The sequence below is a fragment of the Culex pipiens genome, chromosome 2 (assembly GCF_016801865.2).
Source record: "Culex pipiens pallens isolate TS chromosome 2, TS_CPP_V2, whole genome shotgun sequence".
Taxonomy (NCBI): Eukaryota; Metazoa; Arthropoda; class Insecta; order Diptera; family Culicidae; genus Culex; species Culex pipiens.
The window spans coordinates 9,779,157-9,802,077 of NC_068938.1; the positions used below are offsets into that span (position 1 = coordinate 9,779,157).

The 22,921-nt window shown below is 36.8% G+C and overlaps 2 protein-coding genes across 3 annotated transcripts in view; one reads left to right on the forward strand and one right to left on the reverse strand.

Annotated features, from left to right (window-relative positions):
- LOC120418713 (uncharacterized) overlaps nt 1–22,921 on the reverse strand; it is a 406,326-nt gene that overhangs the window by 167,546 nt on the left and 215,859 nt on the right. The gene's annotated exons all lie outside the window — the stretch shown is intronic.
- The window catches only part of LOC120418698 (zinc finger protein 813-like), a 70,832-nt gene continuing 58,064 nt past the window's right edge, over nt 10,154–22,921 (forward strand). Inside the window, exons 1-3 of one of the 2 annotated variants that reach the window (XM_039581164.2) lie at nt 10,154–10,364; nt 10,430–11,577; nt 11,664–11,994. In XM_039581164.2, the coding sequence (XP_039437098.1) occupies nt 11,570–11,577; nt 11,664–11,994 (339 nt within the window). In that variant the 5' untranslated portion in view covers nt 10,154–10,364; nt 10,430–11,569. The remainder of the gene's footprint in view (nt 10,365–10,429; nt 11,578–11,663; nt 11,995–22,921) is intronic. The other variant, XM_052706875.1, reaches the window with a different exon arrangement.

Consider the following 22,921-nt stretch of genomic DNA (forward strand, 5'->3'; position numbering starts at 1 on the left):
AAAAATAACACAGCAGTTTTCAGAATGATACACCAAACCTAACTTAAATTAACGGCGAAATGAATATTTCACCACAACTAAGCAACTATTCTAGAACTCGAAAAAACTGCCACTTTGACGTGGTCTCACGTGCACCGGTCCAAACTTTCATAATTAACCCTCTTTCCAGTATGAATAATTAAAAATATCAGCGTCTCCTGACAGCTCTCTCGTATCTCGTTGGCCGGTAGCGTCAGCCAGGTTCAAAACTCTAGTCGCAACAACAACGGGCGAAAAAAAAAACTAAAAGTTATCCACCTCCCTCCGAGCTAGTAAATATCAAAAATTGCGCTCATCCCAGCGAAGGCTTCGCTGCGCCTGATAACGGTCGATAAAGTTGCAGTTCAACAGTGCAAAAATGGCGTCATTTTTTTTGTTGCTCCGCGACCATTTCCGTCGGCCTGATCCGAGCAGCCCGTCGTAGTAATAATTCATCCTGTGTAGTGAGTCAGCCAAGCCTGCCAAGCCCAACCAACATCATCATCGCCCATGGTCCTAGTAGGCTGATTTGGGTTTGGTGGATTGGGGGTGGCTGCTTTTTCAAAATCATCAAACACACATCACAGACGAAAGAAGAATCGCCACGGCCTACTGCTTGGGGGTTGGTTGGAACTGGGGGTCGTGCCCGAGGAGCGCTCGATTTCCGCTGGTTTCGGCGTCGACGTTTCGATCGACATCGACAGGGTTTACTTTTTAGTGCAGAAGGTGGCAAAAAGTGGGTGGTGGTGGTGGTGGTGGCGCGGTTCGATGAATCCCCAGGATGCATCATCATCATCGTAGCTTAAGGGAGGGGTCCCGCAAGAAGAAGCGAGGTTAAGGGGTGGGGGGGCGGTAGATGCACATGAAATCAAGCAACTCAAGAAGAAACGGGGCTGAAGGGGGGTGGTTTGGGGGCTGGATTTTATAATCAAACAGCCCGGCAAGCCAAAAAGGGGAAAGAGAGAGAGAGAGAGAGAGAGAGAGAGAGAGGGATAGAAGGACATTCGGTTGAAAGAGAGAGTGAGGGAGAGCTCGCGCGATGGGATGAGAGTCAAGCCAAGATGAAGGCAGTGCAGGTGAAAGTGTGGTCAAGAAGGGTGGCGCCCACCTCCACCCATCGACGAACCACGGAACTTGCAGGGATGCTGCGCCGATGATGATGATGATGATGATGATAATGATGCTTTTGGGATGATGTTTTTAAAGGGTTAGGTGGGGTGGGTTGATAGTGGGGATGTGGGGAGGAAAAAGTGCAATAACGGATGCTGTGCAGCAAGTGCAGTTGAGATGTGAACGGATGGACAGCACAGTCCAAAGGCGCGAAGACTGGGGGTGGCGCGAGAAAGGATCAACCCGAGTAGAAGGAAGTTTTAATTGTTAGTTTGGGTATAATTTATCTAAAATTTTGATTGTTTTTTTCTGAATGCATATGATAATTTCATCAAAAGATTCTGCTATAACAAATGAAATCATTTATCAAAATTATGAATAAAATTAAGTTTGCGAAAATGCCAATTGCGAATTTACATGATGATTTGAAAAATGACATGTTCTAAATAATTCAAGAACTCTAGAATTTCGCAAATAAAAAAAATCTGTTTTTAAATTGTTTATTTTTTTTATTTCGATGAAACTTTGTCCATCGATTCTTTAGGTCCAAATAAGCCATTTTTTACCTTTGGTTACAAATACAAATTTTGGGGCTGTCCCTACAAATGTGCTATCCTTTAGAAAAAATATATTTGAAAAACTTGTAAAACTCTCTACAATTTTTTTTATAGACATTGTTAATCCAACCTTTTGTTGCTGAGCTTTTGCCCTGCAAAAATTAAAAAATTCCGGAAAATATGATTTTCTAAGTACTACCCTCAGGTTCCCAGTTTTAAATCGATGGTATATTGGAAACTAGTATTTTAATAATGTGATTTTTAATTTTATATTTTGAAACTCGTGTGAAAATTTTCAACTTTCAAAAACAAAAACAAATCTCAGATTTTAAAAATCACGACTTACATTTCAGAAGGACTTACAGAATTTTTTTCAATAATATTCTATTTATAAAATTTATGTTTTTTTTAAATTTATTGATGTTTTTATATCGTTACACGTTCTGAAAAAAACTTGCCAAAATTAACCTTGATTCAAAATAATACATTTCAAGAGTTTTGTTTTGAAAGGGTTTTGCAAACAAAATTTAAAATTTTTGCTTTTTGAGTGTTTTAAAAACGGCCATGAGTCAGGGATTTTCAAAAACATAAAAAAAAACAAAAAAAAAAACTAAAATTTGGTTTATAGGACCTTTTAAAAAAACTTAAGATTTGTCAAAACGAAATGTTGTACCTTTTTGAAAAATATATTGCGTTCTGTATTTTAAGATGAAATCAAGTTAAAATACATTAATGCTGAAGATTTTAAAGGTCAGTATAAAATATGTTCTCAATACTTTTTTACTTTGCCAAAGACGTTATTAATTTCATTTTCTCAGGGAATAAGTAATAACACTTTTAGTCCCGATGAACCATATTCAAAGCGGAATCGTCATGCTTTGGGTTCGCTAATTCAAATACAGTTCTAAAGCAAATCAGCTTTGTTTGACCAGATATTCAATATTGATGAATGTTTTTCGGATGATCCTCCAAACCGTTATTCAAAACAGACGTTAATGTGTAAGATCTTGAAAGGATTAAAAAAAATCAAAAATAGTAAGACAATAAGTAAATTAAAAAAAAAAGTTAGACGATAACTATTTGATCAAAAATGTTTTTGTAAAAAAAGCATACGAATCAGTTGTATTATTTTGATTTTTTTTTGTGTAACTTCTTATTCAACAATTACGACTTTTACCGATCTGTGCTTTCGGAATTCAGCATTTGTAAAATATTTCATTCTTATTTCATTTGAATAAAAATGCATAAATCAGCGTTAAACAATGTATTCTGAACAGTTTACAATCGATTTAAAGTTTTTTTTTTCAATAAAAAAAACAAATTTCAGCTAGTGATATTTTTTTGGCCCATTGATCTTTGGGGGAAATATTGAATAGATTGGGGAACAAAAACTTGAAATAAAATTGGTAAAGGCCAATATCAGCGATGGAATAATCATCATCAAAAGAAAATCATTGGATGTTCATCAAGAGAAAAAATCCGAAGGGAGCATGCTCTCCTCTCTCGCGCACGAAAGATCGGTAAAAAGAATCTAAAAAAAATCATCATCTTGATTATTCGGCGGAACATCTCTTTCACTACTACACTTGCAAGTGTAACGTTACACGTCGGAAATTGGCCTGTAACATTTTGTAGATGGGCAATGTGTGAGCATGAGCATGAGCATGAGCATGGTTGACTGCCAATGAGCTGCTACTCCGTTATTGACAGATCAGCTGAAGTTAAACAATGAATCAAAAATGATCAGTGGGAGCCAACCATCCGTTCACTGTTTAACCCCTGAAGACCCCGACTTTATTAGTCAATACCGGCGCCCTCCCAAGAAGCCTGCAGTTCAACGAAAGGGAGGAATGTTAGTCCGATAGTTGAAGTTGCAGACTCATCAAGCACATAGTTTTTCGCTATATACTTGTTGATACCGCTTGAGACCGTTGAATCCACAGCATCTCCTTCAAGCATCACGTGATTATTTTTTTTTTTGGTTAGTAGGATAAGGTATTGGCTTTTCGATGCCCCCCGAGCTACGACGCTATGGGGAGGACTTTCATAACAGACCCGTCGGCGAGCCTTCCGAGCAACGATGCTATGGGAAGGTCTTTCTGGTTAACACACAAAATCACTCACACACAGTTCTTTTGCTCCACTATTAACTCAACGATCCAAATTGTCAGTGCGTCTTTCGTTCATTAAATAGAATTGGCTTTTTCACCGCAGAAAAAAAAAATTAAACCTTATTCGAAAAATTTAAACACAATCCACCCGACGCCGTGCCTTTCGATCAACGATGATATAGGAAGGGCTTTGAAAATCACAAAAGAAATCACTTTTCACTCCGCATATTTTTTACGACCACGCGCTCCCTTTGCCAATTTTGCACTGATGACGCTGCATTTTCAGAGGGTAATCTCCTCCTCGCAGCACACAATACACGATAAAAATGCGAAACAAATGGCACACAAAAAAAATCACTTTTCACTCCAAATATTTTTTACGACCACGCACTCCCTTTGCCAATTATGCACACTGCACTCGAACAGCGACACAAAAGAGACGGAAAATAACACGAAAAAACAGGACTGCGCGTCCCACAAGCACCGCACTACTGATGCCATTGTTTAATTATAATGACCAATCACCCCATGCACTCGAACAGCGACACAAAAGAGACGGAAAATAACACGAAAAAAAACAGAACTTCGCGTCCCCACAGGCACCGCACTACCATTTTGTAGATGGGCAATGTGTGTACACAAAGTGAAAAAAAATAATTTTGAGTGGTGCTGACAAGGAAATTCACAAAAAATCATCAGCAGATTTTCTGGGAGAATTTCGGGAGCGATTTTCTTTTGCGAGATTTGCTTCCTCTCTCTTTCGCGGGTGAAAAAAGTTCGCAAGCGAAATTGATTTTTTCGCGATTATTTCATCCCTGGCCTATATCCATGCCCGCCGCGGGAATCGAACCAGCAACCTCTGGATTGTGAGTCCAGTGCGCGGTCCGATTGATCCACACGGGCGGTATACATAAATACAGATTTTAAAATTGAAAATTTAATACTATTTTGATTTTTTTTATTTGTATTTGTTTTCAGGATTTCTGATGAATTATATCAGATAACTTTTAATGAAAAGTTATCAAAGATGTAGTAATTGGTAGAGTGATTCTGTCGAGCTTTTTTTTTTTTCAAAAATGGTAATTTTATCGCACATTTGTGTGAAAATATCCTATTTTTTTCGTAACTTCGATTCCAGTTTGATCACATCCTCCCACTCGGACCACCCTCCAATCCAGAGGGAGTGGAGTGGCCATCCGCCAAGAATCGTTCCATCGCGATGCAATAATGTTTCGGGCTGGAGAGTGAAAAAAGCGTTGCATGACGGACGAAGAAGGAGGTTTGTGAAGACGCGCCCGTCACACCTTGATCCCTTCTTCTGGGCTGGAATTTTTCTGCATCAGCGTTACCAATCGAAACAAGAGCTGATAGGGGTACTTGAAGGGGTGGGAGGGTGGACGGACTGTAGATAGAGTTCAGTGATAAACGAGCGAGTCGAGAAAGAGAATACGGTTGCGCGGTTTTTGTATTGTACAATTTGTACATATAGGTATATGGTATGTGTGTGTATTAAATTTTACGTCAGTTGAGCGCGGGGATAATAAAAACGGACTAGCAGGCAGCACTGCCAGAATTGCAAATGCTTAATTAAAATATTAATCAAATGGAATATGTAGTTAAACTTTGATTAAATTGTTACAAATAGCCGTGTTAGCATAACAAAGTAATGCGATAGCTAGATGGGCTTTTATTTGTAACATTCATTTCTGATCAGGTGGAAAATACAATCTCGGTTTTGAATGCATTATCATTGAAAATAATCAAAGGGGAAACAAAAGATCTTCGCCCTTAGGCGGGCATCAATCACAGAAAACAATCAATTCTCGATATCGTGAGTTTATTCATGAGTATTCATGAGTATGGTGCATTTGCACTATAAACGTGAATATATTATTTCGTGGTACGCAAATTCATGAACATAATTCACGATTTCGGGAATTGACTTTTTTCCGTGATCTTAAAAGTTTTCAAAAGTCAATTGATTGGTTTTAAAAAGCATTGCAAAGAAGAGCTCATAAAATTTCACACTATTTTATGGTTGGAAGTTTGACTTGTTTTATGTAATGCTTAAAAAAATAATTTCTTTCCGCATACTCGGAACACACTCAATCTCGGAACAATTTTGTGATAATTTGTCAAGAGCAACAAAACACGGACTCCAAATTGCCTTTTCTATAATTGTGGGCTTTTTGTACCTCCCACAATCACGAAATTCCTCATTTTATCTAAAATTTCACCCAAAAATGATTAAACTATTTTAAAAACCGTAGGGACCATCCATAAACCACGTGGACACTTTTGTTAAAAAATAAACATTTGGCGAAATTTGCGAAATGGCTTCTTTTGAATGGATAAAGTTTCATTCAACACTAAAAATACCAAAAAACGCCGATTTCAAAAAGTTGCATAAATGCTTTGTGTAACTGTAACTTACATTATGCATCATTAGTTCAACAGATAAACCCCTTTTTACGCGGTGGCGTTACGCTTTTTGTATCGTCGATATCTATAAAACCATATAGTAATATAGCAAACTTCAAAAAGCTTGTTGAGCAATTCCATGTCAAATAGGGAATCGGTTGTACCCGACAAAAAGTGGTCAAAGACAAATATCTGTATATCTGTAAGCCCATGCATCCAATTGAAATGTGGTCAAAGACAAACTTATGGGAAATTGGACGAGCTTTCCGGTAAAAATATTTTCGAGACTGAAAAATCAAGTCGGTCATATAGAAATTGCCAAAAACCATCAAAAAACCTATTTTTTCAACATTTTTATTTTTAAAACCGCTGTAAATTTACAAGGATTGGACTTAGGACAATGGTCAATATGGAGACTTTTATGAAAAATTGTCTGGAGAATTGATTCCCGTATTCAATTTTTGAAAATTTTGACGTTTAGAGCACTTTTCAAAAAAACAGTTTCAGTAAATGATTTTTGTATTTTTTTAGGTGAGTTGCTCCATCCTGCATTTTTCGTGAGTCTTTTTGTAACATCTTAGGCTATTTTCACAAAAAAATTGTACGAAAAAAAATCGTGGGCTCAGCTTCAAATTTGACTTTTAAACTTAAAAATCAAAAAATCTCATAAAAGTAGAGCGTTTTTTTCTTTTAGTGTATGTTTTTCGGAAAGCCTGTCAAATTTCCTACAAGTTTGTCTTTGACGACTTTTTGATACGATGCAACGGTTTTGTTTAAATAACGAAATACAAAAATATTTAATACACTTACGCCCTTCTCAAATGTCATTATCGAGTGTAACTGACTCCATATACACAAAAATGGCTTATATACAGTATGTCAAAAAAGTATTTACACCCCTTGGGCACTATGCACATTTTGTGATGAAACATGTAAAAAATTTAAAGTTTGACAGGAACCTAGTACTACGTTTTGTTCAGAAACTCTTGCCAAACATTTTGCTACAAAAAGCTCATGAAAAGATGATTTCTATAAAAAGTTATATAACAAATACTATTACGAAAATAAAAAAGGTGCAAAAAAAGTTTGTACACCTTTCGAAAAATTAACATAAATAATGTAATTTGTTGACAAATCACCATAAATCCAGTCTCCAAATAGGCATCCTTGACTGATTAAAAAAATAATTTGGATTGAATATAAAGTTTACTTACTACTTAGTATAAAAGTTTATATAACTCTGGAAATTCTATATAAAACTTATCTAAACTTGATTTTGCAAACTTTCAATTCAACTAAATGTCAATATATTACCATAGAATTGCTAAATAAACATTTTGGAGAGGGTATAACACCGTTTTGGGGGTATTTGTATCGATAGAATAGATTTTTCGTTGGAATTTCGTACCAACCCGGAATTACGTCGTAGGAAAATCCGCCGGCATCCGAACCGGTCCACGATTCACAAGTCAACCTATGTGGAATCGGAAAGGGCATAAAATTTCCGATCTTTTGATACCCATACATCTTGGTTTTCTATAAAACCTACGTTTTTAAATACCTGGGGAAAAAGTAAGTTTGATCCACGAGAACAAAAATTACGAAATTCCATACATTTTTGGCAGGTTGCTCAAACGAAACCATAACAACGTTTTTGCCTAGGTATTTAAAAACGTGGGTTTTATAGAAAACCTAGATGTCTGGGTATCAAAAGATCGGAAATTTTATGCCCTTTCCGATGCCACATAGGTTGACTTGTTAATTGTGGACCGGTTCGGATGCCGGCGGATTTTCCGACGACGTAATTCCGGGTTTGTACGAAATTCCAACGAAAAATCTATTCTGTCGATACAAATACCCCCAAAACGATGTTATACCCACTCCAAAATGTTTATTTAGCAAGTCTATGGTAATATATTGACATTTATTTGAATTAAAAGTTTGCAAAATTAAGTTTAGATAAGTTTTATAAAGAATTTCCAGAGTTATATAAACTTTTATACTAAGTAGTTAGTAAACTTTATATTCATTCCAAATTATTTTTTTAATCAGTCAAGGATGCCTATTTGGAGTTGGGAGACAGGATTTATGGTGATTTGTCAACAAATTACATTATTTATGTTAATTTTTCGAAAGGTGTACAAACTTTTTTTGCACCTTTTTTATTTTCGTAATAGTATTTGTTATATAACTTTTTATAGAAATCACCTTTTCATGAGCTTTTTGTAGCAAAACGTTTGGCATGAGTTTCTGAACAAAACGTAGTACTAGGTTCCTGTCAAACTTTAAATTTTTTACATGTTTCATCACAAAATGTGCATAGTGCCCAAGGGGTGTAAATACTTTTTTGACATACTGTATGCCTAGAATAACATATCTACAAAGTTTCATTGAAATCGGAGAGGGTCGAGAAAAAAGTACCTAAAAAATCCTGTTTTGGGCTGGAATTGCTCTATTATAGATCTGAACAAATGCTACAAATTATTTTTTAAAGATTGCAAGAAAGTTGCGATATTCCAAAAAAATCGACAAATTAGAAAAACGTAACGCACCGCGTAAAAAGAGGTTTCTTTGTATGAAGACATTCAGAAATTACGGTCAAACCTCGCATGGTGCGCAGGCGTTACGCTTTGTTTTTCTTCGAATTCTCTGAAATGATATAATATTTTGCAATTTTTTTCAAGCAATTTGCTCGTCATGTTCCAATCTACAATTAGCTTCAAGAAGAATGCAAAAATATTATGTCGTTTCGGAGTAATCGAAGAAAAACTAAGCGTTACACCTGCGCACTATGTGAGGTTTAACTGTAGTATCTTTGGAACGAGTTTAAGAAAAATGAAAAAAATGCAGTGTCCAATTACAGTCCAATATCATTCCACAGAATATAATTTCCCAGAAATGATTAATAACTCAGAATAAATCATTCTCCAGAATGAACCATTTACCAGACATGTTTAACGCTGTTGTTTTATTTTTAAATTGAATTGTTTATTTTTATGACAATAATTAAACTCGTGGAGATACCTTCTTAAAAAATATTTGAGAATATAAAAAGATGGGAAATTTTTTACTAGAGTTGTGATATTCAAAATTCTGCCCTATTCGCTTAAAAACAAAGACAAACTGACATTTATTTTAAACTATCGAATGACATGGCATAATCTTTCACCTAAAGTATTGCAAATTACTAAAACGTATTGATATGTTAGATAGTAGCGATATCGAAAGCTCACTCAGTTTACAATCATTACTACTACCTAGTATTTTTTCAAGATCAAAGTTAATTTATGTTCCTCCTTCATTTTTTTCAATATTAAATACTGGATCATTTTTTTGAAACTTAAAAAAATGATTCATCATTTCAGAATCGAACAAATTGTAGATCAACAAAATTGTTAAAAAAAAAAAAAGAAAATTGTTCCAACTTTTGATGAAATAGATAGCTGTCATCCGAGCCCCTCACGCTTCAAAATTGCAAAATTCCAGGCAGCCCTTCAAAACCCTCTTCAACGGTCATATTCCCTCCTTTTTTTGTTGCCATTTGCACAATACAACACCAAACAAGGTTGCACTGCAAATCAAATTCGCTTCTCCCGTGCAAAATCACGCACTCCATCCGGTCGTTGATGCGTCGAGCGAAAAACGAAAAATGAAACATTTTTTTCCAAGACCAAGCAACCCGGGACTCGGAACTCCAAGAAGGGTGGGTGGGAAAAGTGCGTGCGTGCGTGCGCGCGTGGGTGGGTGCGGGCTGCATTCGGAATAATAAAATGCAATTTTCCGATGCACTTTTTCGCCCACGGGGGAAAAACCTCACATAAAAGTGTGAGTTTGAGTGTGTGTGCGATATGCTGCTTATATGTTGGCCACCGTGGACTTATGTATATCTCTGGAGTTGGCCATCGGGACCGGTTGCGGGAGCACCACCTCACCACGTGGCCGGTCAGTCGTCCGGGTTGGATGGTCCGAGGTGCCACGGCGCGCCGCCGTGTGGCCGCCGCGCTCCGTCATCGTTACCTTGCCTTGTCTGCTACGATGACGGTGACGGCGACGACTTTGCCGTGGCTTATTCTCCGTTTGAGATTCGAGCGGGTTACTTGGATGAGGACGTTTCGCGTCGCGCTGATTGCATAGCTGTAGGCGAATAGTGCGCGCTTAGCGACACCTGTTGGGCGATAGTGATACTAATGTAGTGTTTATGGTTTCTTGCAGATTCGGTGCGCGTGGACGTTTCGAGGGAAGTTCCGTTGGGCCTAATGCCACCAGCAAGGACACTGTGAATCGGAACGGTCACCGGTGACGGTGACGGGCAAGCTCGAGTGTCAAGGGCTCGTGGTATTGGTGAGAGAGTGAGCGGGAATTGGCTCTCTCCTTCTCTCTCGCTCGCGGCGTCGGTGGCGCGCGACGGCCAGTGACTGCGAACTTGACTCCTGGTCCCGCGCTGGCTGGCTGGCTGGCCATCCTTATATACCGTGCTAGGGTGGGGGCGGCGGACACGTGGCGGGTCAAGGAGCGGGATGACGGTAGCCAAGGGATGCTAAGGAGTTGGAAGATGCGAACGCCGAAGATCAAACGGTGTTCGGTCGTCTAAGACGTTGGTTCTTCCCGGGGTCTTCGTGCGTGCGATCTGGAGACCGTTGAAAGAGAGGGGGTTGTGGACACGTGGCACGCGCGGAAGTGAACAGCATAATTTGGATTGTGCGTGCCAGAGAAGGCCCTCCGGCGATTTTTGAAGTCATTTTCGGGAAGAAAACTAATGATAAGACTGAAAAAGGTGGAAATTTAGTGTCAATGCAAAGGAAACAAAGTTACTGAAAGGAATGAGTATTACGAATAGTGTAAAAATCTGTAAAAAAATAATTTAATAGAAATAATTCAATCAAATGTAAAAAGTAACCAAATGTAGCAACCAAACTCGCAATTTTAAAACAAATAATCAAAACCAAACCTCTTAAAACTAAACGATTTAAAACAAATTGTGCAATAAAACGGACCACTTTTTATCTCGAAAAAAGGAACAATCATCTCGCAAAAACTTCTCCCTTTGGAAGAAAAGCTAGAACAAAGTGAAACTTCTTAAAGGAGTTGCCAACCAATACAGGCAAGATCCCGTGTGTACAGAAAGAAAGGATGCAAAAACACTCGACGCACACATTGACGCACTCTCTCGGCACAACTAGTAGTGGTGGTGGTGGTGGTGGTGTTACTCCTTAAGAATAAGGAGGTGTTACTCTCTCCCTCTTCGAGGGGGGTGGCCATTCCGGAAGCCGGGAAAAATCCCAACCCCACACGCAAAAACCTGCAAGAAAACAGGATAATCGATAACCAGCGTGACTTCAAGATCGGCTCAAAATGAAGGAGTAAGTAGTAACAAGATTAAAATCTAAATAGAGGTCAACCCAAAAAACTAACCTCAACCCATCTCTCTCTTTAATCCCACCTCAAGAAACCCGATGATTGACGTGTTTGACGTGTCGTCGGACTTTAACCCGGACATGATCCTGTCGAACGTGTTCCTCGATCCGTCGCTGGACTTTATGACCAGCATCGACGACGCGGACATCATGGCGCAGGATTTTCTGCACTTTGCCACCGCTAGCGGGAGTGGAAGTGCAATGTTTTATCCTGCGGAACAGCAACATCAACAGCAACAGCCGCAGGTGGAGCAACAGCAAATGCAGCAACAAATTCAAATGCCTCAACAGCAGCAGATGCAATTGCAGCAGCAGCAACAACAGTTTGCGATTATTCCGCCGCAAAAGTGTGTTGTGGAACAGGTGAGTCTTTGACATTATTTGAATTATATCAAAAGGAAATAAGTTGAATGTCAACCAATGATTTGCAGTCTGACCAAAACTTAATACAATTATTAAAAAGCTGAAATTGTATGAGAAAGTCCGCAAAAATGGACAGGGTAAAGCGAAAATTAACAGATTTCACAAAAAAGGTGGCGTTAAATGTGTCGAATCATTGTCAAATGTGAAATCTTTATCTAAATTTGTTTGAAAATTAACTTAGTAAAGGACCGCAAAGCGATCCGAGTAAACCCATACAAGTTAGTAGCGATTGAAAGAAAACGTCTTTGTAGGGGGACAGGGGGTAATATGCACCCCCTAAGGGAAAACTGTGATTTCTCAACCATAACAGCATTTCTGTAAAAGAATTTCGTTAGATGTTCATAAATAACTATTAGTTAACGTCATCCAAGTGAAAAAAAGTCATTAAAAACCTCAAAATTGTTTAAAAATAACAGATTTCTAAAAATATTTTTGATTACTTTCAAACAACCATGCGGGGCAATATGCACCGCAACATTGGGGCAAAATGCACTGCAACAATGGGGCAAAATGCACCGGGTAAAAGCAGTTTTCACTAGTCACCACTAGATGACACCGCTGTTTTTACAAAGGAGCTTCACAGCAGTGCATTTTGCCCCGACCCCGCTTTTTGCAGAAAATTTAATTAAAAAATCATTTTTTGATGTTTTTGGACTCATCTATCTTCAGAATAATGAAGATTATGGCAAAAAATATATACTAAATATATATATAAATTTTGAGGTTTTTTAAGACTTTTTTCACATGGATGACGAAGAATAATAGTTGTTTAAGAACATCGAGCAAAATTCTTCCACAGTAATACTGTAATGGTTGAGAAATCACAGTTTTCCCTTAGGGGGTGCATATTACCCCCTCTCCCCCTACAGTTTTGCAAATAACTTAAGCTGTTTTCATACCACGATGTTCAAATTTGTCCAGCATGGTTTAGCAGTGTTAAGCTTCCAATTTCTATGACTTTTCCCCGGAAAATTCTTCCAAATACCGAGAAAAGCAAGGGGTGCATTTTGCCCCGGGGGTGCATATTACCCCCCCCCCCCCCTACGTCTTATATTTTGCCTAAGAAATCGAAAATAAAAATGTTTAATAAACATATTATTATACTTCCTATTTTTTAGGGTTCTAATGATTTTAGAAAAACTTCACATATCTTCCTTAATTTTTTGCAATTTTAATTTTTACTTTTTTTTATTTTATAGCGTTTTTTAGTCAGCTATACAATTCCCAGTTAGTTTTCTTTTTTTTGCATTTTGCACTATAAATTTAACCAGTTTTCTTCAGGTTGGTCTTTTGAAACCTAAAATATTCGGAGTTTTTCGTAAAATACAAGACAAGAAATATTGTGCTCTAAAAGTGCTGCCTTCAAAACAATAGCAAACTTTTGTTTTTGAAATCATGATTTAATTAAAAAAAATCACGTTGAAACATACTAATAATATATTTAGTCTTTATACACATAACTTTTGGTATGATAGTTTTGATCACCAAAAATTTTTGTTTTTTTATGGCTTTAGTTGATGATTTTTGGCGAAAAAAGAACCAAAAGAACATTAATTTTTGTGAATATAATTTTATTTATATTCAATTGATGTTTATTTGCTGTCTATCAGAAATCAAGTACAGAAGAACATTTCTTTTGTTTTTTTTTAATTTGCTTTCATTGTTCGTTACGTCAAAATAACTATTTCTAGCAGACTTTTTTCTTTTTTGTTAATAAAACATATTTCACATTCTGTTACAACCAACTTGATTTGATTATGCGGTGATATTTTGAATAATTTTTAATCATCTCCTTGCTGTCGTATAAACTATTATGTTTCAAAATATGCATCAAGCAATACAAGACACTTAGATTTTTTGAGAGATAGGAGAACAAAAAAATGTCGGCTCTCTTTTGTTCAAAATCAACAAAAAAAATAACAATTATTTGTGGTTTTATGCAAATCCAGCAAAATTTTGTTTGTTTTATCTAGATTTTCAAGAAATCTAGCTGAAACTTGATTTTTATGTACTTTTTGTAGTTTTTTAAGTATTTCTTGTGTTCAGTTTTCATAAATGAAATACTCGAAACCGTTGCATCGTATCAAAAAGTGGTCAAAAACAAACTTGTAGGAAATTTGACGGTCTTTTCGAAAAAAAATACACTGAAAGAAAAAAACACACCACTTGTATGAGATTTTTTGATTTTTAAGTTTAAAAGTCAAGTTTGAAGGTGAACCCACGATTTTTTTTCGTTCAAAATTTTTGTGAAAATAGCCTAAGATGTAACAAAAAGACTCACGAAAAATGCAGGATGGAGCAACTCACCTAAAAAAAATACAAAAATCATTTACTGAAACTGTTTTTTTCAAAAGTGCTCTAAACATCAAAATTTTCAAAAACCGAACCGAAGCTTATATCTGTAAACCCATACATCCAATTGAAATGTGGTCAAAGACAAACTTATGGGAAATTGGACGAGCTTTCCGGTAAAAATATTTTCGAGACTGAAAAACCAAGTCTGTCATATAGAAATTGCTAAAAACCATCAAAGAACCTATTTTTTCAACATTTTTATTTTTAAAACCGCTGTAACTTCACAAGGATTGGACTTAGGACAATGGTCAACATGGAGACTTTTTTGTAAAATTGTCTGGAGAATCGATTCTCGTGTTCGGTTTTTGAAAATTTTGATGTTTAGAGCACTTTTGAAAAAAACAGTTTCAGTAAATGATTTTTGCATTTATTTAGGTGAGTTGTTTCATCCTGCATTTTTCGTGAGTCTTTTTGTTAAATCCTATTTTCACAAAAATTTTGAACGAAAAAAAATCGTGGGCTCACCTTCAAATTTGACTTTTAAACTTAAAAATAAAAAAATCTCATACAAGTGGAGTGTTTTTTCTTTCAGTGTATTTTTTTTCGGAAAGCCCGTCAAATTTCCTACAAGTTTGTGTTTGACCACTTTTTGATACGATGCAACGGCTTCGAGATACAGCAATATTTAAATTACGAAATACAAAAATATTTTTTTCTCAAATGTCATTATCGAGTGTAACTGGCTCCATATACACAAAAATGGCTTATATAAGCGTAGAATAATATGTCTACAAAGTTTCATTGAAATCGGAGAGGGTCGAGAAAAAAGTACCTAAAAAATTCCTGTTTTGGGCTGGAATTGCTCTAATACTAATGCTGTTCATTTGTTATCTTTTTTTTAACAGTTATAGATTCTTGGGAATTTTCATTTATATTTTTGGATATGTCTTGGTATTATTCGAGGAATCCGATAAAAACTTTTATCTCGTTAATTTATGGGCAAGACTATTGAAACCTTCATAAATATGTAGTTTCCTTTGTTTTTTGCTTCAAAAGGCTAAATATCATGGTGGCCTTTGCAAATATTTGTAAAGATTATATCCCACTGATTGAGGTCGGTTGAACAATTAAAATTAAATTTGAAGCCTTTCTTTAAGAATATTCGTTATTATTCAAGTTGGCTTTCAATCAAGTGCGGTGTCGTTTTGAGCACTAATACTTTGTTCAACCATTTTGTAGTATTGAATTTTAATTTAAATAAAATTAGCTAAATAACTGTACTAAAAAATCAAATTATTCGCTCTACAGCATTGCCTTGGCGTTCTCGATTGCGAGATTCCTACTCGAAACTAGGTGTCCGAAGGCTTGATTGTTGAGGCAAGGACCTAGGGAGACGACTCCTACACCAGGACTGAGCTATCGACCTAACCTTTTAGGTTAGACCGGGGCCAACATTTACTTCCCCATCCGACGGCAGGCGTGGTCAGACAAATCTTGTCTCGAAAAATGCCACCAGGACCGTTTGGGATCGAACCCAAGCCGACTGGGTGAGAGGCAACCACGCTTACCTCTACACCACGGTCCCGTATAACTGCACTAATAATAACATTATGACATAACTGAAGTGTAAGATACATCAATTTGCACATCTAAACCCATTAAAATAACGATGTGTTTGTCTCATGATTTTTAAAACTAAAATCCTTCCTATCGAACAACTTTTTTCGTCTGAATTTAACCTTTACATTAAATGCCAATCATTTGACATTTGTCCAAATAAAACTGAAAACATTTTTTTTTATATTTAATTACTGTACAAGCAATTACAAAATAATTTTACAAAGTCCATATTTGGGACTGCAAATGCCAGGCAAAATGTACATGAACCTGAAACATTAGTTAATTTGACAGGATTTGTTCTAAGAAGTTTTTTGCACATGTCGTCAACATGACTCTTTCAGCAGAATTAAGTTTTTTTTCGATAAGATTATGAGATGTTGCAAAAACCCGTTAGAAATCACTCTGACCCAATCACACTCCTACTGACGGTTTGTTATGAATGTTATGTGCTCCGATATGGTAGGGTTTCCACTACCTATTATTTGAAACTTAATTTTTTTAACGTTTCCGACATTGTATGGTCATTAAAAACTTTAAGAACAAAATTTGAAAAGTTCAATAATATCTTATTTTTTCACGTCATGTTTTCAAAAATCTCAAAATATACTTTACAACCTAAATTCTTTACAAGAAACACTACAAAACCTCGGACATACAATCTATAGCCATAACTACGGCTCTGATATACAACACAGTGCATCCGCTTCTATGTTTCCAATCAACTGTGAGTTAGTGCATCCCCAGCGAGCGAGTGAGAAAAAACGCACTCACCACCACACGTGTGAACGGACGGACGGAAGGACGGATATGCACATTGCACCCGGGAGGCAAAAAAGTCACAAACCTCCCCCCAACTCCGGCCATCCATCCCGGGATGGTGATATCCTTCCGATTGCTAACTTCCTGTTCATTGGCCACCAGTACCAACCATCATCATCGTGGAGGATCGTTGACTAGAAACACAAAAAAAAATCCCCGACTCGGCCTGCGCTCTCAAGCGAGTTTTAAAAATTGTCTATTGGTGGATGCTGCGTCGTACATAGGGCCTTCTCTACAGAGTCCGTTAGTTCCGGGGGTCCGGAGTGGACGGACGGAGTTGCCTGGCGTAGGCCTAGGAAAAACTGGGCGGAAAAATTAGAAAACCTCGGCCTATGTGCACGGCAAACGGCGACGTTTTTCTCTTTTTGCGTTCTCACTCTCACCACCAATAATAATAGTTTTTCGTCGGCGCGCGGGATTCGCTGCGCTGCCCACGTGTGAGTGCGTGTGCGTGTGCGAAAAAGTGCGAATCCGAGGCCGCACACTTCTTTTTGCCGTTTTTGGCCGAAGTTTTTCCCGAACGAACTGTGCTGGTGGTGCGAAATCGCAGAACAACCAACGAATGGCGATCGATTCCTCGTTCAACGGATGATTTTTTAAAGCTTTTTTCAGACTCTCGCCTTACTATGTGCATTAGAGTGTGTGAGAGAGAGAGAGTATAGGAAAAAGGAGGTTTAGAAAGAGAGCAAAATGTGTGTAAAAAAGCGCGATGCTGTGCTTCGTGATTGACGCGCATCGGAACTGGATGAGGGATGCGTTTTCTGAAACCTTGGAGACAATACAGAGTGGAGGGTGGCAGGATCTTCGATCTTGTACCTTTCCATCCTCTCTGGTTGAATTGACCATCAGAATTTAAATTTTATCTGTTAGATGTACTTTGACAAAATTAAAAATGAAAGCTTTCATATCCTGAATAATTTCAGAAAGTCTTGCAATTTGTTTATTTTTAAGTTATCATTTATGGTCTTTTTTTGTTTTTCTAGTTTCAGTATCAAAATTCTTGAAAAACAGTTCAAGAATTCTGCTAAGTATTTTTTCCACCTTTTGGCATTGAAAGAAAAATTAAAATGGTTTTGCGAAAATGATCGAAATTGTAATTTCGGTTTGTTCGTTGTTTTAATTGTACAACGTTGATTTTTAAAATTTCTGTCAAACCACACCCAACTGGCAGTCGCATGATTGTGATGCATGGCGGCATGAAAGTATATCAGAATCTGCATGAAATCTGTCCTCATGCATTTTTTGCGATATAGGAGTATGACATTTTTGCCCGTTACCGACAATTATCGACATTACCGACGGCTTTTTGATTGTATTTAACATAAAAACACTTAGCAGAACGAGGATTGAACCACCATCTTCTTGGTTATTGATCCGACACGCTACCACCGCGCCATGGACGCTTGATAAAAAGTGAGTGAAAGAGCACCAAGATATGCTTCTCTTAGGAGTGTTGCTCGGGGACGGGCCAGCTTTATATGTGTTGGTGAGAACTGCAGATCGCTGAAATTTTTACACGCGGGCATAAATGATCTACGGGCTTGCTGCAAAAAATGTTATGAAATATGACATTTTCTGCAGCAAATCCAATGTTGCAGATTTTGAGATATATTTTTCCTTTGGGTGTAGCTGCCTTTTCACTAAAAATATATCTTTTATGAAATCACAACTCCAAATTTTCAAATATTTGGAGCTAGATTTTTAAATATGTATGCATTTTTTGTACACCTTCTGTACAATACGAAGTAGTTTTTTAATGATTCAGCTTAAAAAATGATTTCGGATAAAAGAATTTTCAAAGTAATAAAAGTAGTTTAGACGCTGTTTCATATTAATTCCGCTTACGCTCTGTTAGCTCAAGTGTAAATTCTTTATATTAAACTGTAAACACTTTTAAACAAATTAACCAAATTCTTCTTGCACAACCCTCTTTGAAACATCAAATGATATTTTTTTCTCAATGTTCATCCAATTTGGCCATGGTAAACATAATCGTGAAAAAAAAACTTAATTTTGATCTTGGCAAAAAGAAGTACCATATTTTTAGATGATATAACAACAATTTTCGTTTAAAAAACTAACCAGAATTATAATAGTTAATTTTTATTCCATTTTTGTTGCTTTACGAATAAACAAGATCCCAGTAAAAGCTTCAGAAACCAAGTCAGAAACTAATATTATCTGAAATATACCTTGACGTGAAATTTTCAGACGAACTGATGATAAGTTATAAGAACATGAAACTTAATTAAATCAAATAAAATTGAGTGTTTTAATTTTTTTTGCAAATTGAAAAAAATGTGCCAAGAAGTTAGGAAAATGTAAACTTCCGCTTGAATTTCGGGTATTCCCGGGAAATTTGTAAATTTAAAATAAACGGAAAATATTTTTTTCTGGGAATTACCGGGAATTTTTTTCCCGGGACGGGAAATTGGACGCTCTAACAAAAAGTCTATGGGATATGGCATATGGCAAAAAAAATGTTAAACTGAATTCTGAAACGAACACTCTATTGGTTAAATTTTGATTAAGTGCAACGTTTATGAGTTGTTGTCATTTTTAGGTTAAATAATTTAACAAAATTGTTTTTTTTTTATTTCTAAAAATAGTATCAATCCACGTCCATCTTTGAAAAAATATATTTGAAAAGCTGAGAAAATTCTCTACAATTTGCTTGTGGACTAGCCTGTCCCATTTTGAGGTCATGTCGAGGAATTTCAGGTGCTCACTTCTTAAATGATAGATTATGATGTTAGGAACAATGTTTTCTTAGACAAGAAAAAATAATAAAATACTTTCTCGCTCCCCCTAGGCCATTTACTGAAAAAAGACACTTTTTTGAACAAATTTTCTAAAATCGCTTGGAATCAATACAAAAACTTATTCGATCTGGTGAGTATTATCTTCAAACGATAGGTTTTTGTCCATAGATTAAGATGCACTATCAATATTGGACAAAAATCTAAGTTTTTGGACTCTCCCAGGCGGATTTATGTCGAAAAAATCGCATTTTTTCGAAACTTTTTTCAGAAATGCTCATTTAATTTGGGGTAGCCTATTTTTTCCCAGTAAAACCAATACATGCAGCTTGTAGGACATTTCATGGCGAACATTTTTCCCTCTAAAAAATGCTATTGCGACACTCCAGAGCCGAGATATTTAAGTTTTAGTTAGAAAAAAGCCAATTTTCAAAATTTCTCAGAATTCAGAAGCAAAACCTACTAATTACACGATGTTGCAAGCATGTGTCGCAAAGGTCAGGGTATGCTTTCTTATAGTAATTTTGGCCGCTGAATCCGAATCTGGAATCAAATTTCGTGTAAACAGTGATGTTTTTTAGCTACACCCTTTTGGAATGTTATTTGCGTGATTAAATCGCTGCAATTCAAATTGCTTGCAAGTTCGGTCATACTTTTCTCGGTTTTCGTACCACTTTGATTGTTATTTTACTCACAGAACTCTTTATGTGTAATGTTTTTTACGTTCTGATTATGTTTTAACAATGTGTTTAGCAATTCGGAACATTGTTCCTAACATCATAATCTATCATTTAAGAAGTGAGCACCTGAAATTCCTCGACATGACCTCAAAATGGGACAGGCTTTTGTGGACGTTGACCGTTGGTTGCTGTGTGAATCGGATTCTCTCATCCTTTTGAATTAAATATTTTCGAATATGATGAACAATATGATATATGCTCAAAGGTTTTTTATTAATCAATTTTGGTTTCAGATAAGTCAAAAGTATTTTTTACTTTTTTATTTAAAAACCTTCAACACCAAAGAGAGGGAATTTCAACTTTCAAACAACAAATAGCAAAATCTCAATTTGGCAGATTTATGTGATTTTTGTTGCATATTTTTATTTGTTTCGAAACCCATTTCGAAAACACTGACCTACAAAAATCGTCAAAAATGACTGCTCAGGCTCAACTCGAGGAGAAGCATGAACTGTGGGGTCCCCAGAAACCCGTCCAAAACTAGGGGAAATATACCCATTTTAATCACACTAAGCCGTTCAACAAATTATCATCACTTTTGCCGTTTCTGCTATTAAATCAACATTTTCAGATGTTTCAACAATGGAGAATTGCTTGCTCACTTTTATTTGTGCTTTTTATTACTTTGGAACAGTCAAAGCTGTAATTCATGATCAAGGTGCTGATAGGCCGATAATAGAAATAGGCTGAGAAAGGGTATAGTTCCCCTAATTCTCCATACAAACTTTGGAGAAAACCCATTCAGGTCTGTCTAAATATTTTTGAAAAATTCAAAGTGCTTCCAATCAAGTTGAGTCTGCGCAGAAATGTTGTTGGTCGGTGTTATCTTCCAAAATCAAATGCATCAATAATCATTAGGCCGTTGCCCATTTTTTTTTAAATAATTAGAAAAAGAGGTCTAATCAACTGAAAACAGTTTGTAATATATTTTCCTATAATTAAAATCATGTTTAGCAATTTTGAGATCGGTTTAAAATATTTTTAATTTTTGTGAAATTCCAATGTACAATACTACAAAAAGTTTATTAGGCCAAAAACAATCTTTAAAACTTATACATGTTTTGAAAACTAATGATTGCGATGTTGTGTTAATACCATGGTTAGTAAATCAAATATTTGATATATTTGATATTGAAAATTGACCGCAATAAAGTTGTAAGTTTTGGATCTGTAAGTGTTATCATTTTTTTAGAAGAAAATGACAAAAAGTCTACAATAACAGTACATCTCTTTATCTCAGACGACTCGGGATACCCGAAAAACAAACGAGTAAAAAAAATCTAACCCCCGAAAATCATATGTGAGCGCCCACCACATTCCAACAGGTCGTTGCCCTTTTGCCAAAAAATGCTACTCACACACGTATCGCTATCAAAACATCCCCGAATCCAATTCAATTTGCCCCGAAAAAAATCCGCAAAAATCGCAAGAGTTTGGCACATTTTCCCCGGCCATCATTTTCAAAGATGGCAGGCAGACCAGGCGCAGCATCCGGTGTTGCCACCCCCATCAGAACGGGTGCGCAAAAGGAAAATCTTAAAACTTTACATTCTTCGCCTTTGGCAAACAAAATTCAAACGTGAACGTGTGTGTGTACGTAAAACGGTGTGTGGGTGTGTGTGTGTGAGTTGCCACCACCAACAAAACGTCAGCCGATTTATTGCAGCAGCAGCAGTACATAAACGCTCCCTATCAATTTCGGGAAATGAGAGAGGAAAACGTGTGAGTGAGAGAGAGAGAGTTTGGTCCTGTGTGCAAGGATGCAGCACAGCACAGTAGGCCGTGGGTGGTGGGCGGTGGAAAGCCTTTCTTTTCTTCAAACCCACCACGTGCGTGCGTGTTTTGCCCTCTTTTCTTGGTTCTTCTTTGTGCACTGCCGAAACGTGCACAAATACGTGCGCACACGTGGCCGGTGCGCTGTCACCAACACAACGAGGATGTGTGCAGATGAAGTTTTTGTTGCATTTGATGCACAATTTGTGCATCGGTCGGCCGTCTAGTAGTCCTTGCATACCAACACTCAATGTCCTTTGGCTTTGGCCGTGGTGTTGGTCGGTCGCGTCGTCCCTGGTGACTAGATCGGGCATCAGGCGGCATGTTGATGATGCGTTTGGAGATGAAAGGGTGAGGGTTCGAACCCTACAGCCTACTTGATTCTGGTGCACGCATCAGGCATTACCTTGCGTCAAGGGTACCGTAAACTGGGGTGACTTTGATAGGTTTTTCAAATGCCCGTCAAATTAATATCTAAAAATTTTTGAGAATTTTGAGTATGAAAGCATTAAGGGGTAGCTTATTATCGAACATATATGCAAAAATGTGACTGTTACATTGGATGTATCAAAATTAGTGGCAAAATCAAATTTCTATCAATGTCACCCCGGGCTATCAAAGTCACCCCAGTTTACGTTACGATAGAGTTAACTTGATTGCATAGTGTGATTATAAGTTTTGTTTAATACATTTTTTTTTACACATTCCAAGGCCAAAAACTTCTCCGATTCTCCGATCGGGCTCAAAATTTGTCTGGGAGTTCCTTGGCCGAATTAATTAGACCCGTATTTTTTTCTATGGCCATTAGGGTGACCTTCGTCGATTTTCGCAAAAACCACTTTTTTCAAAAAATCATACCTC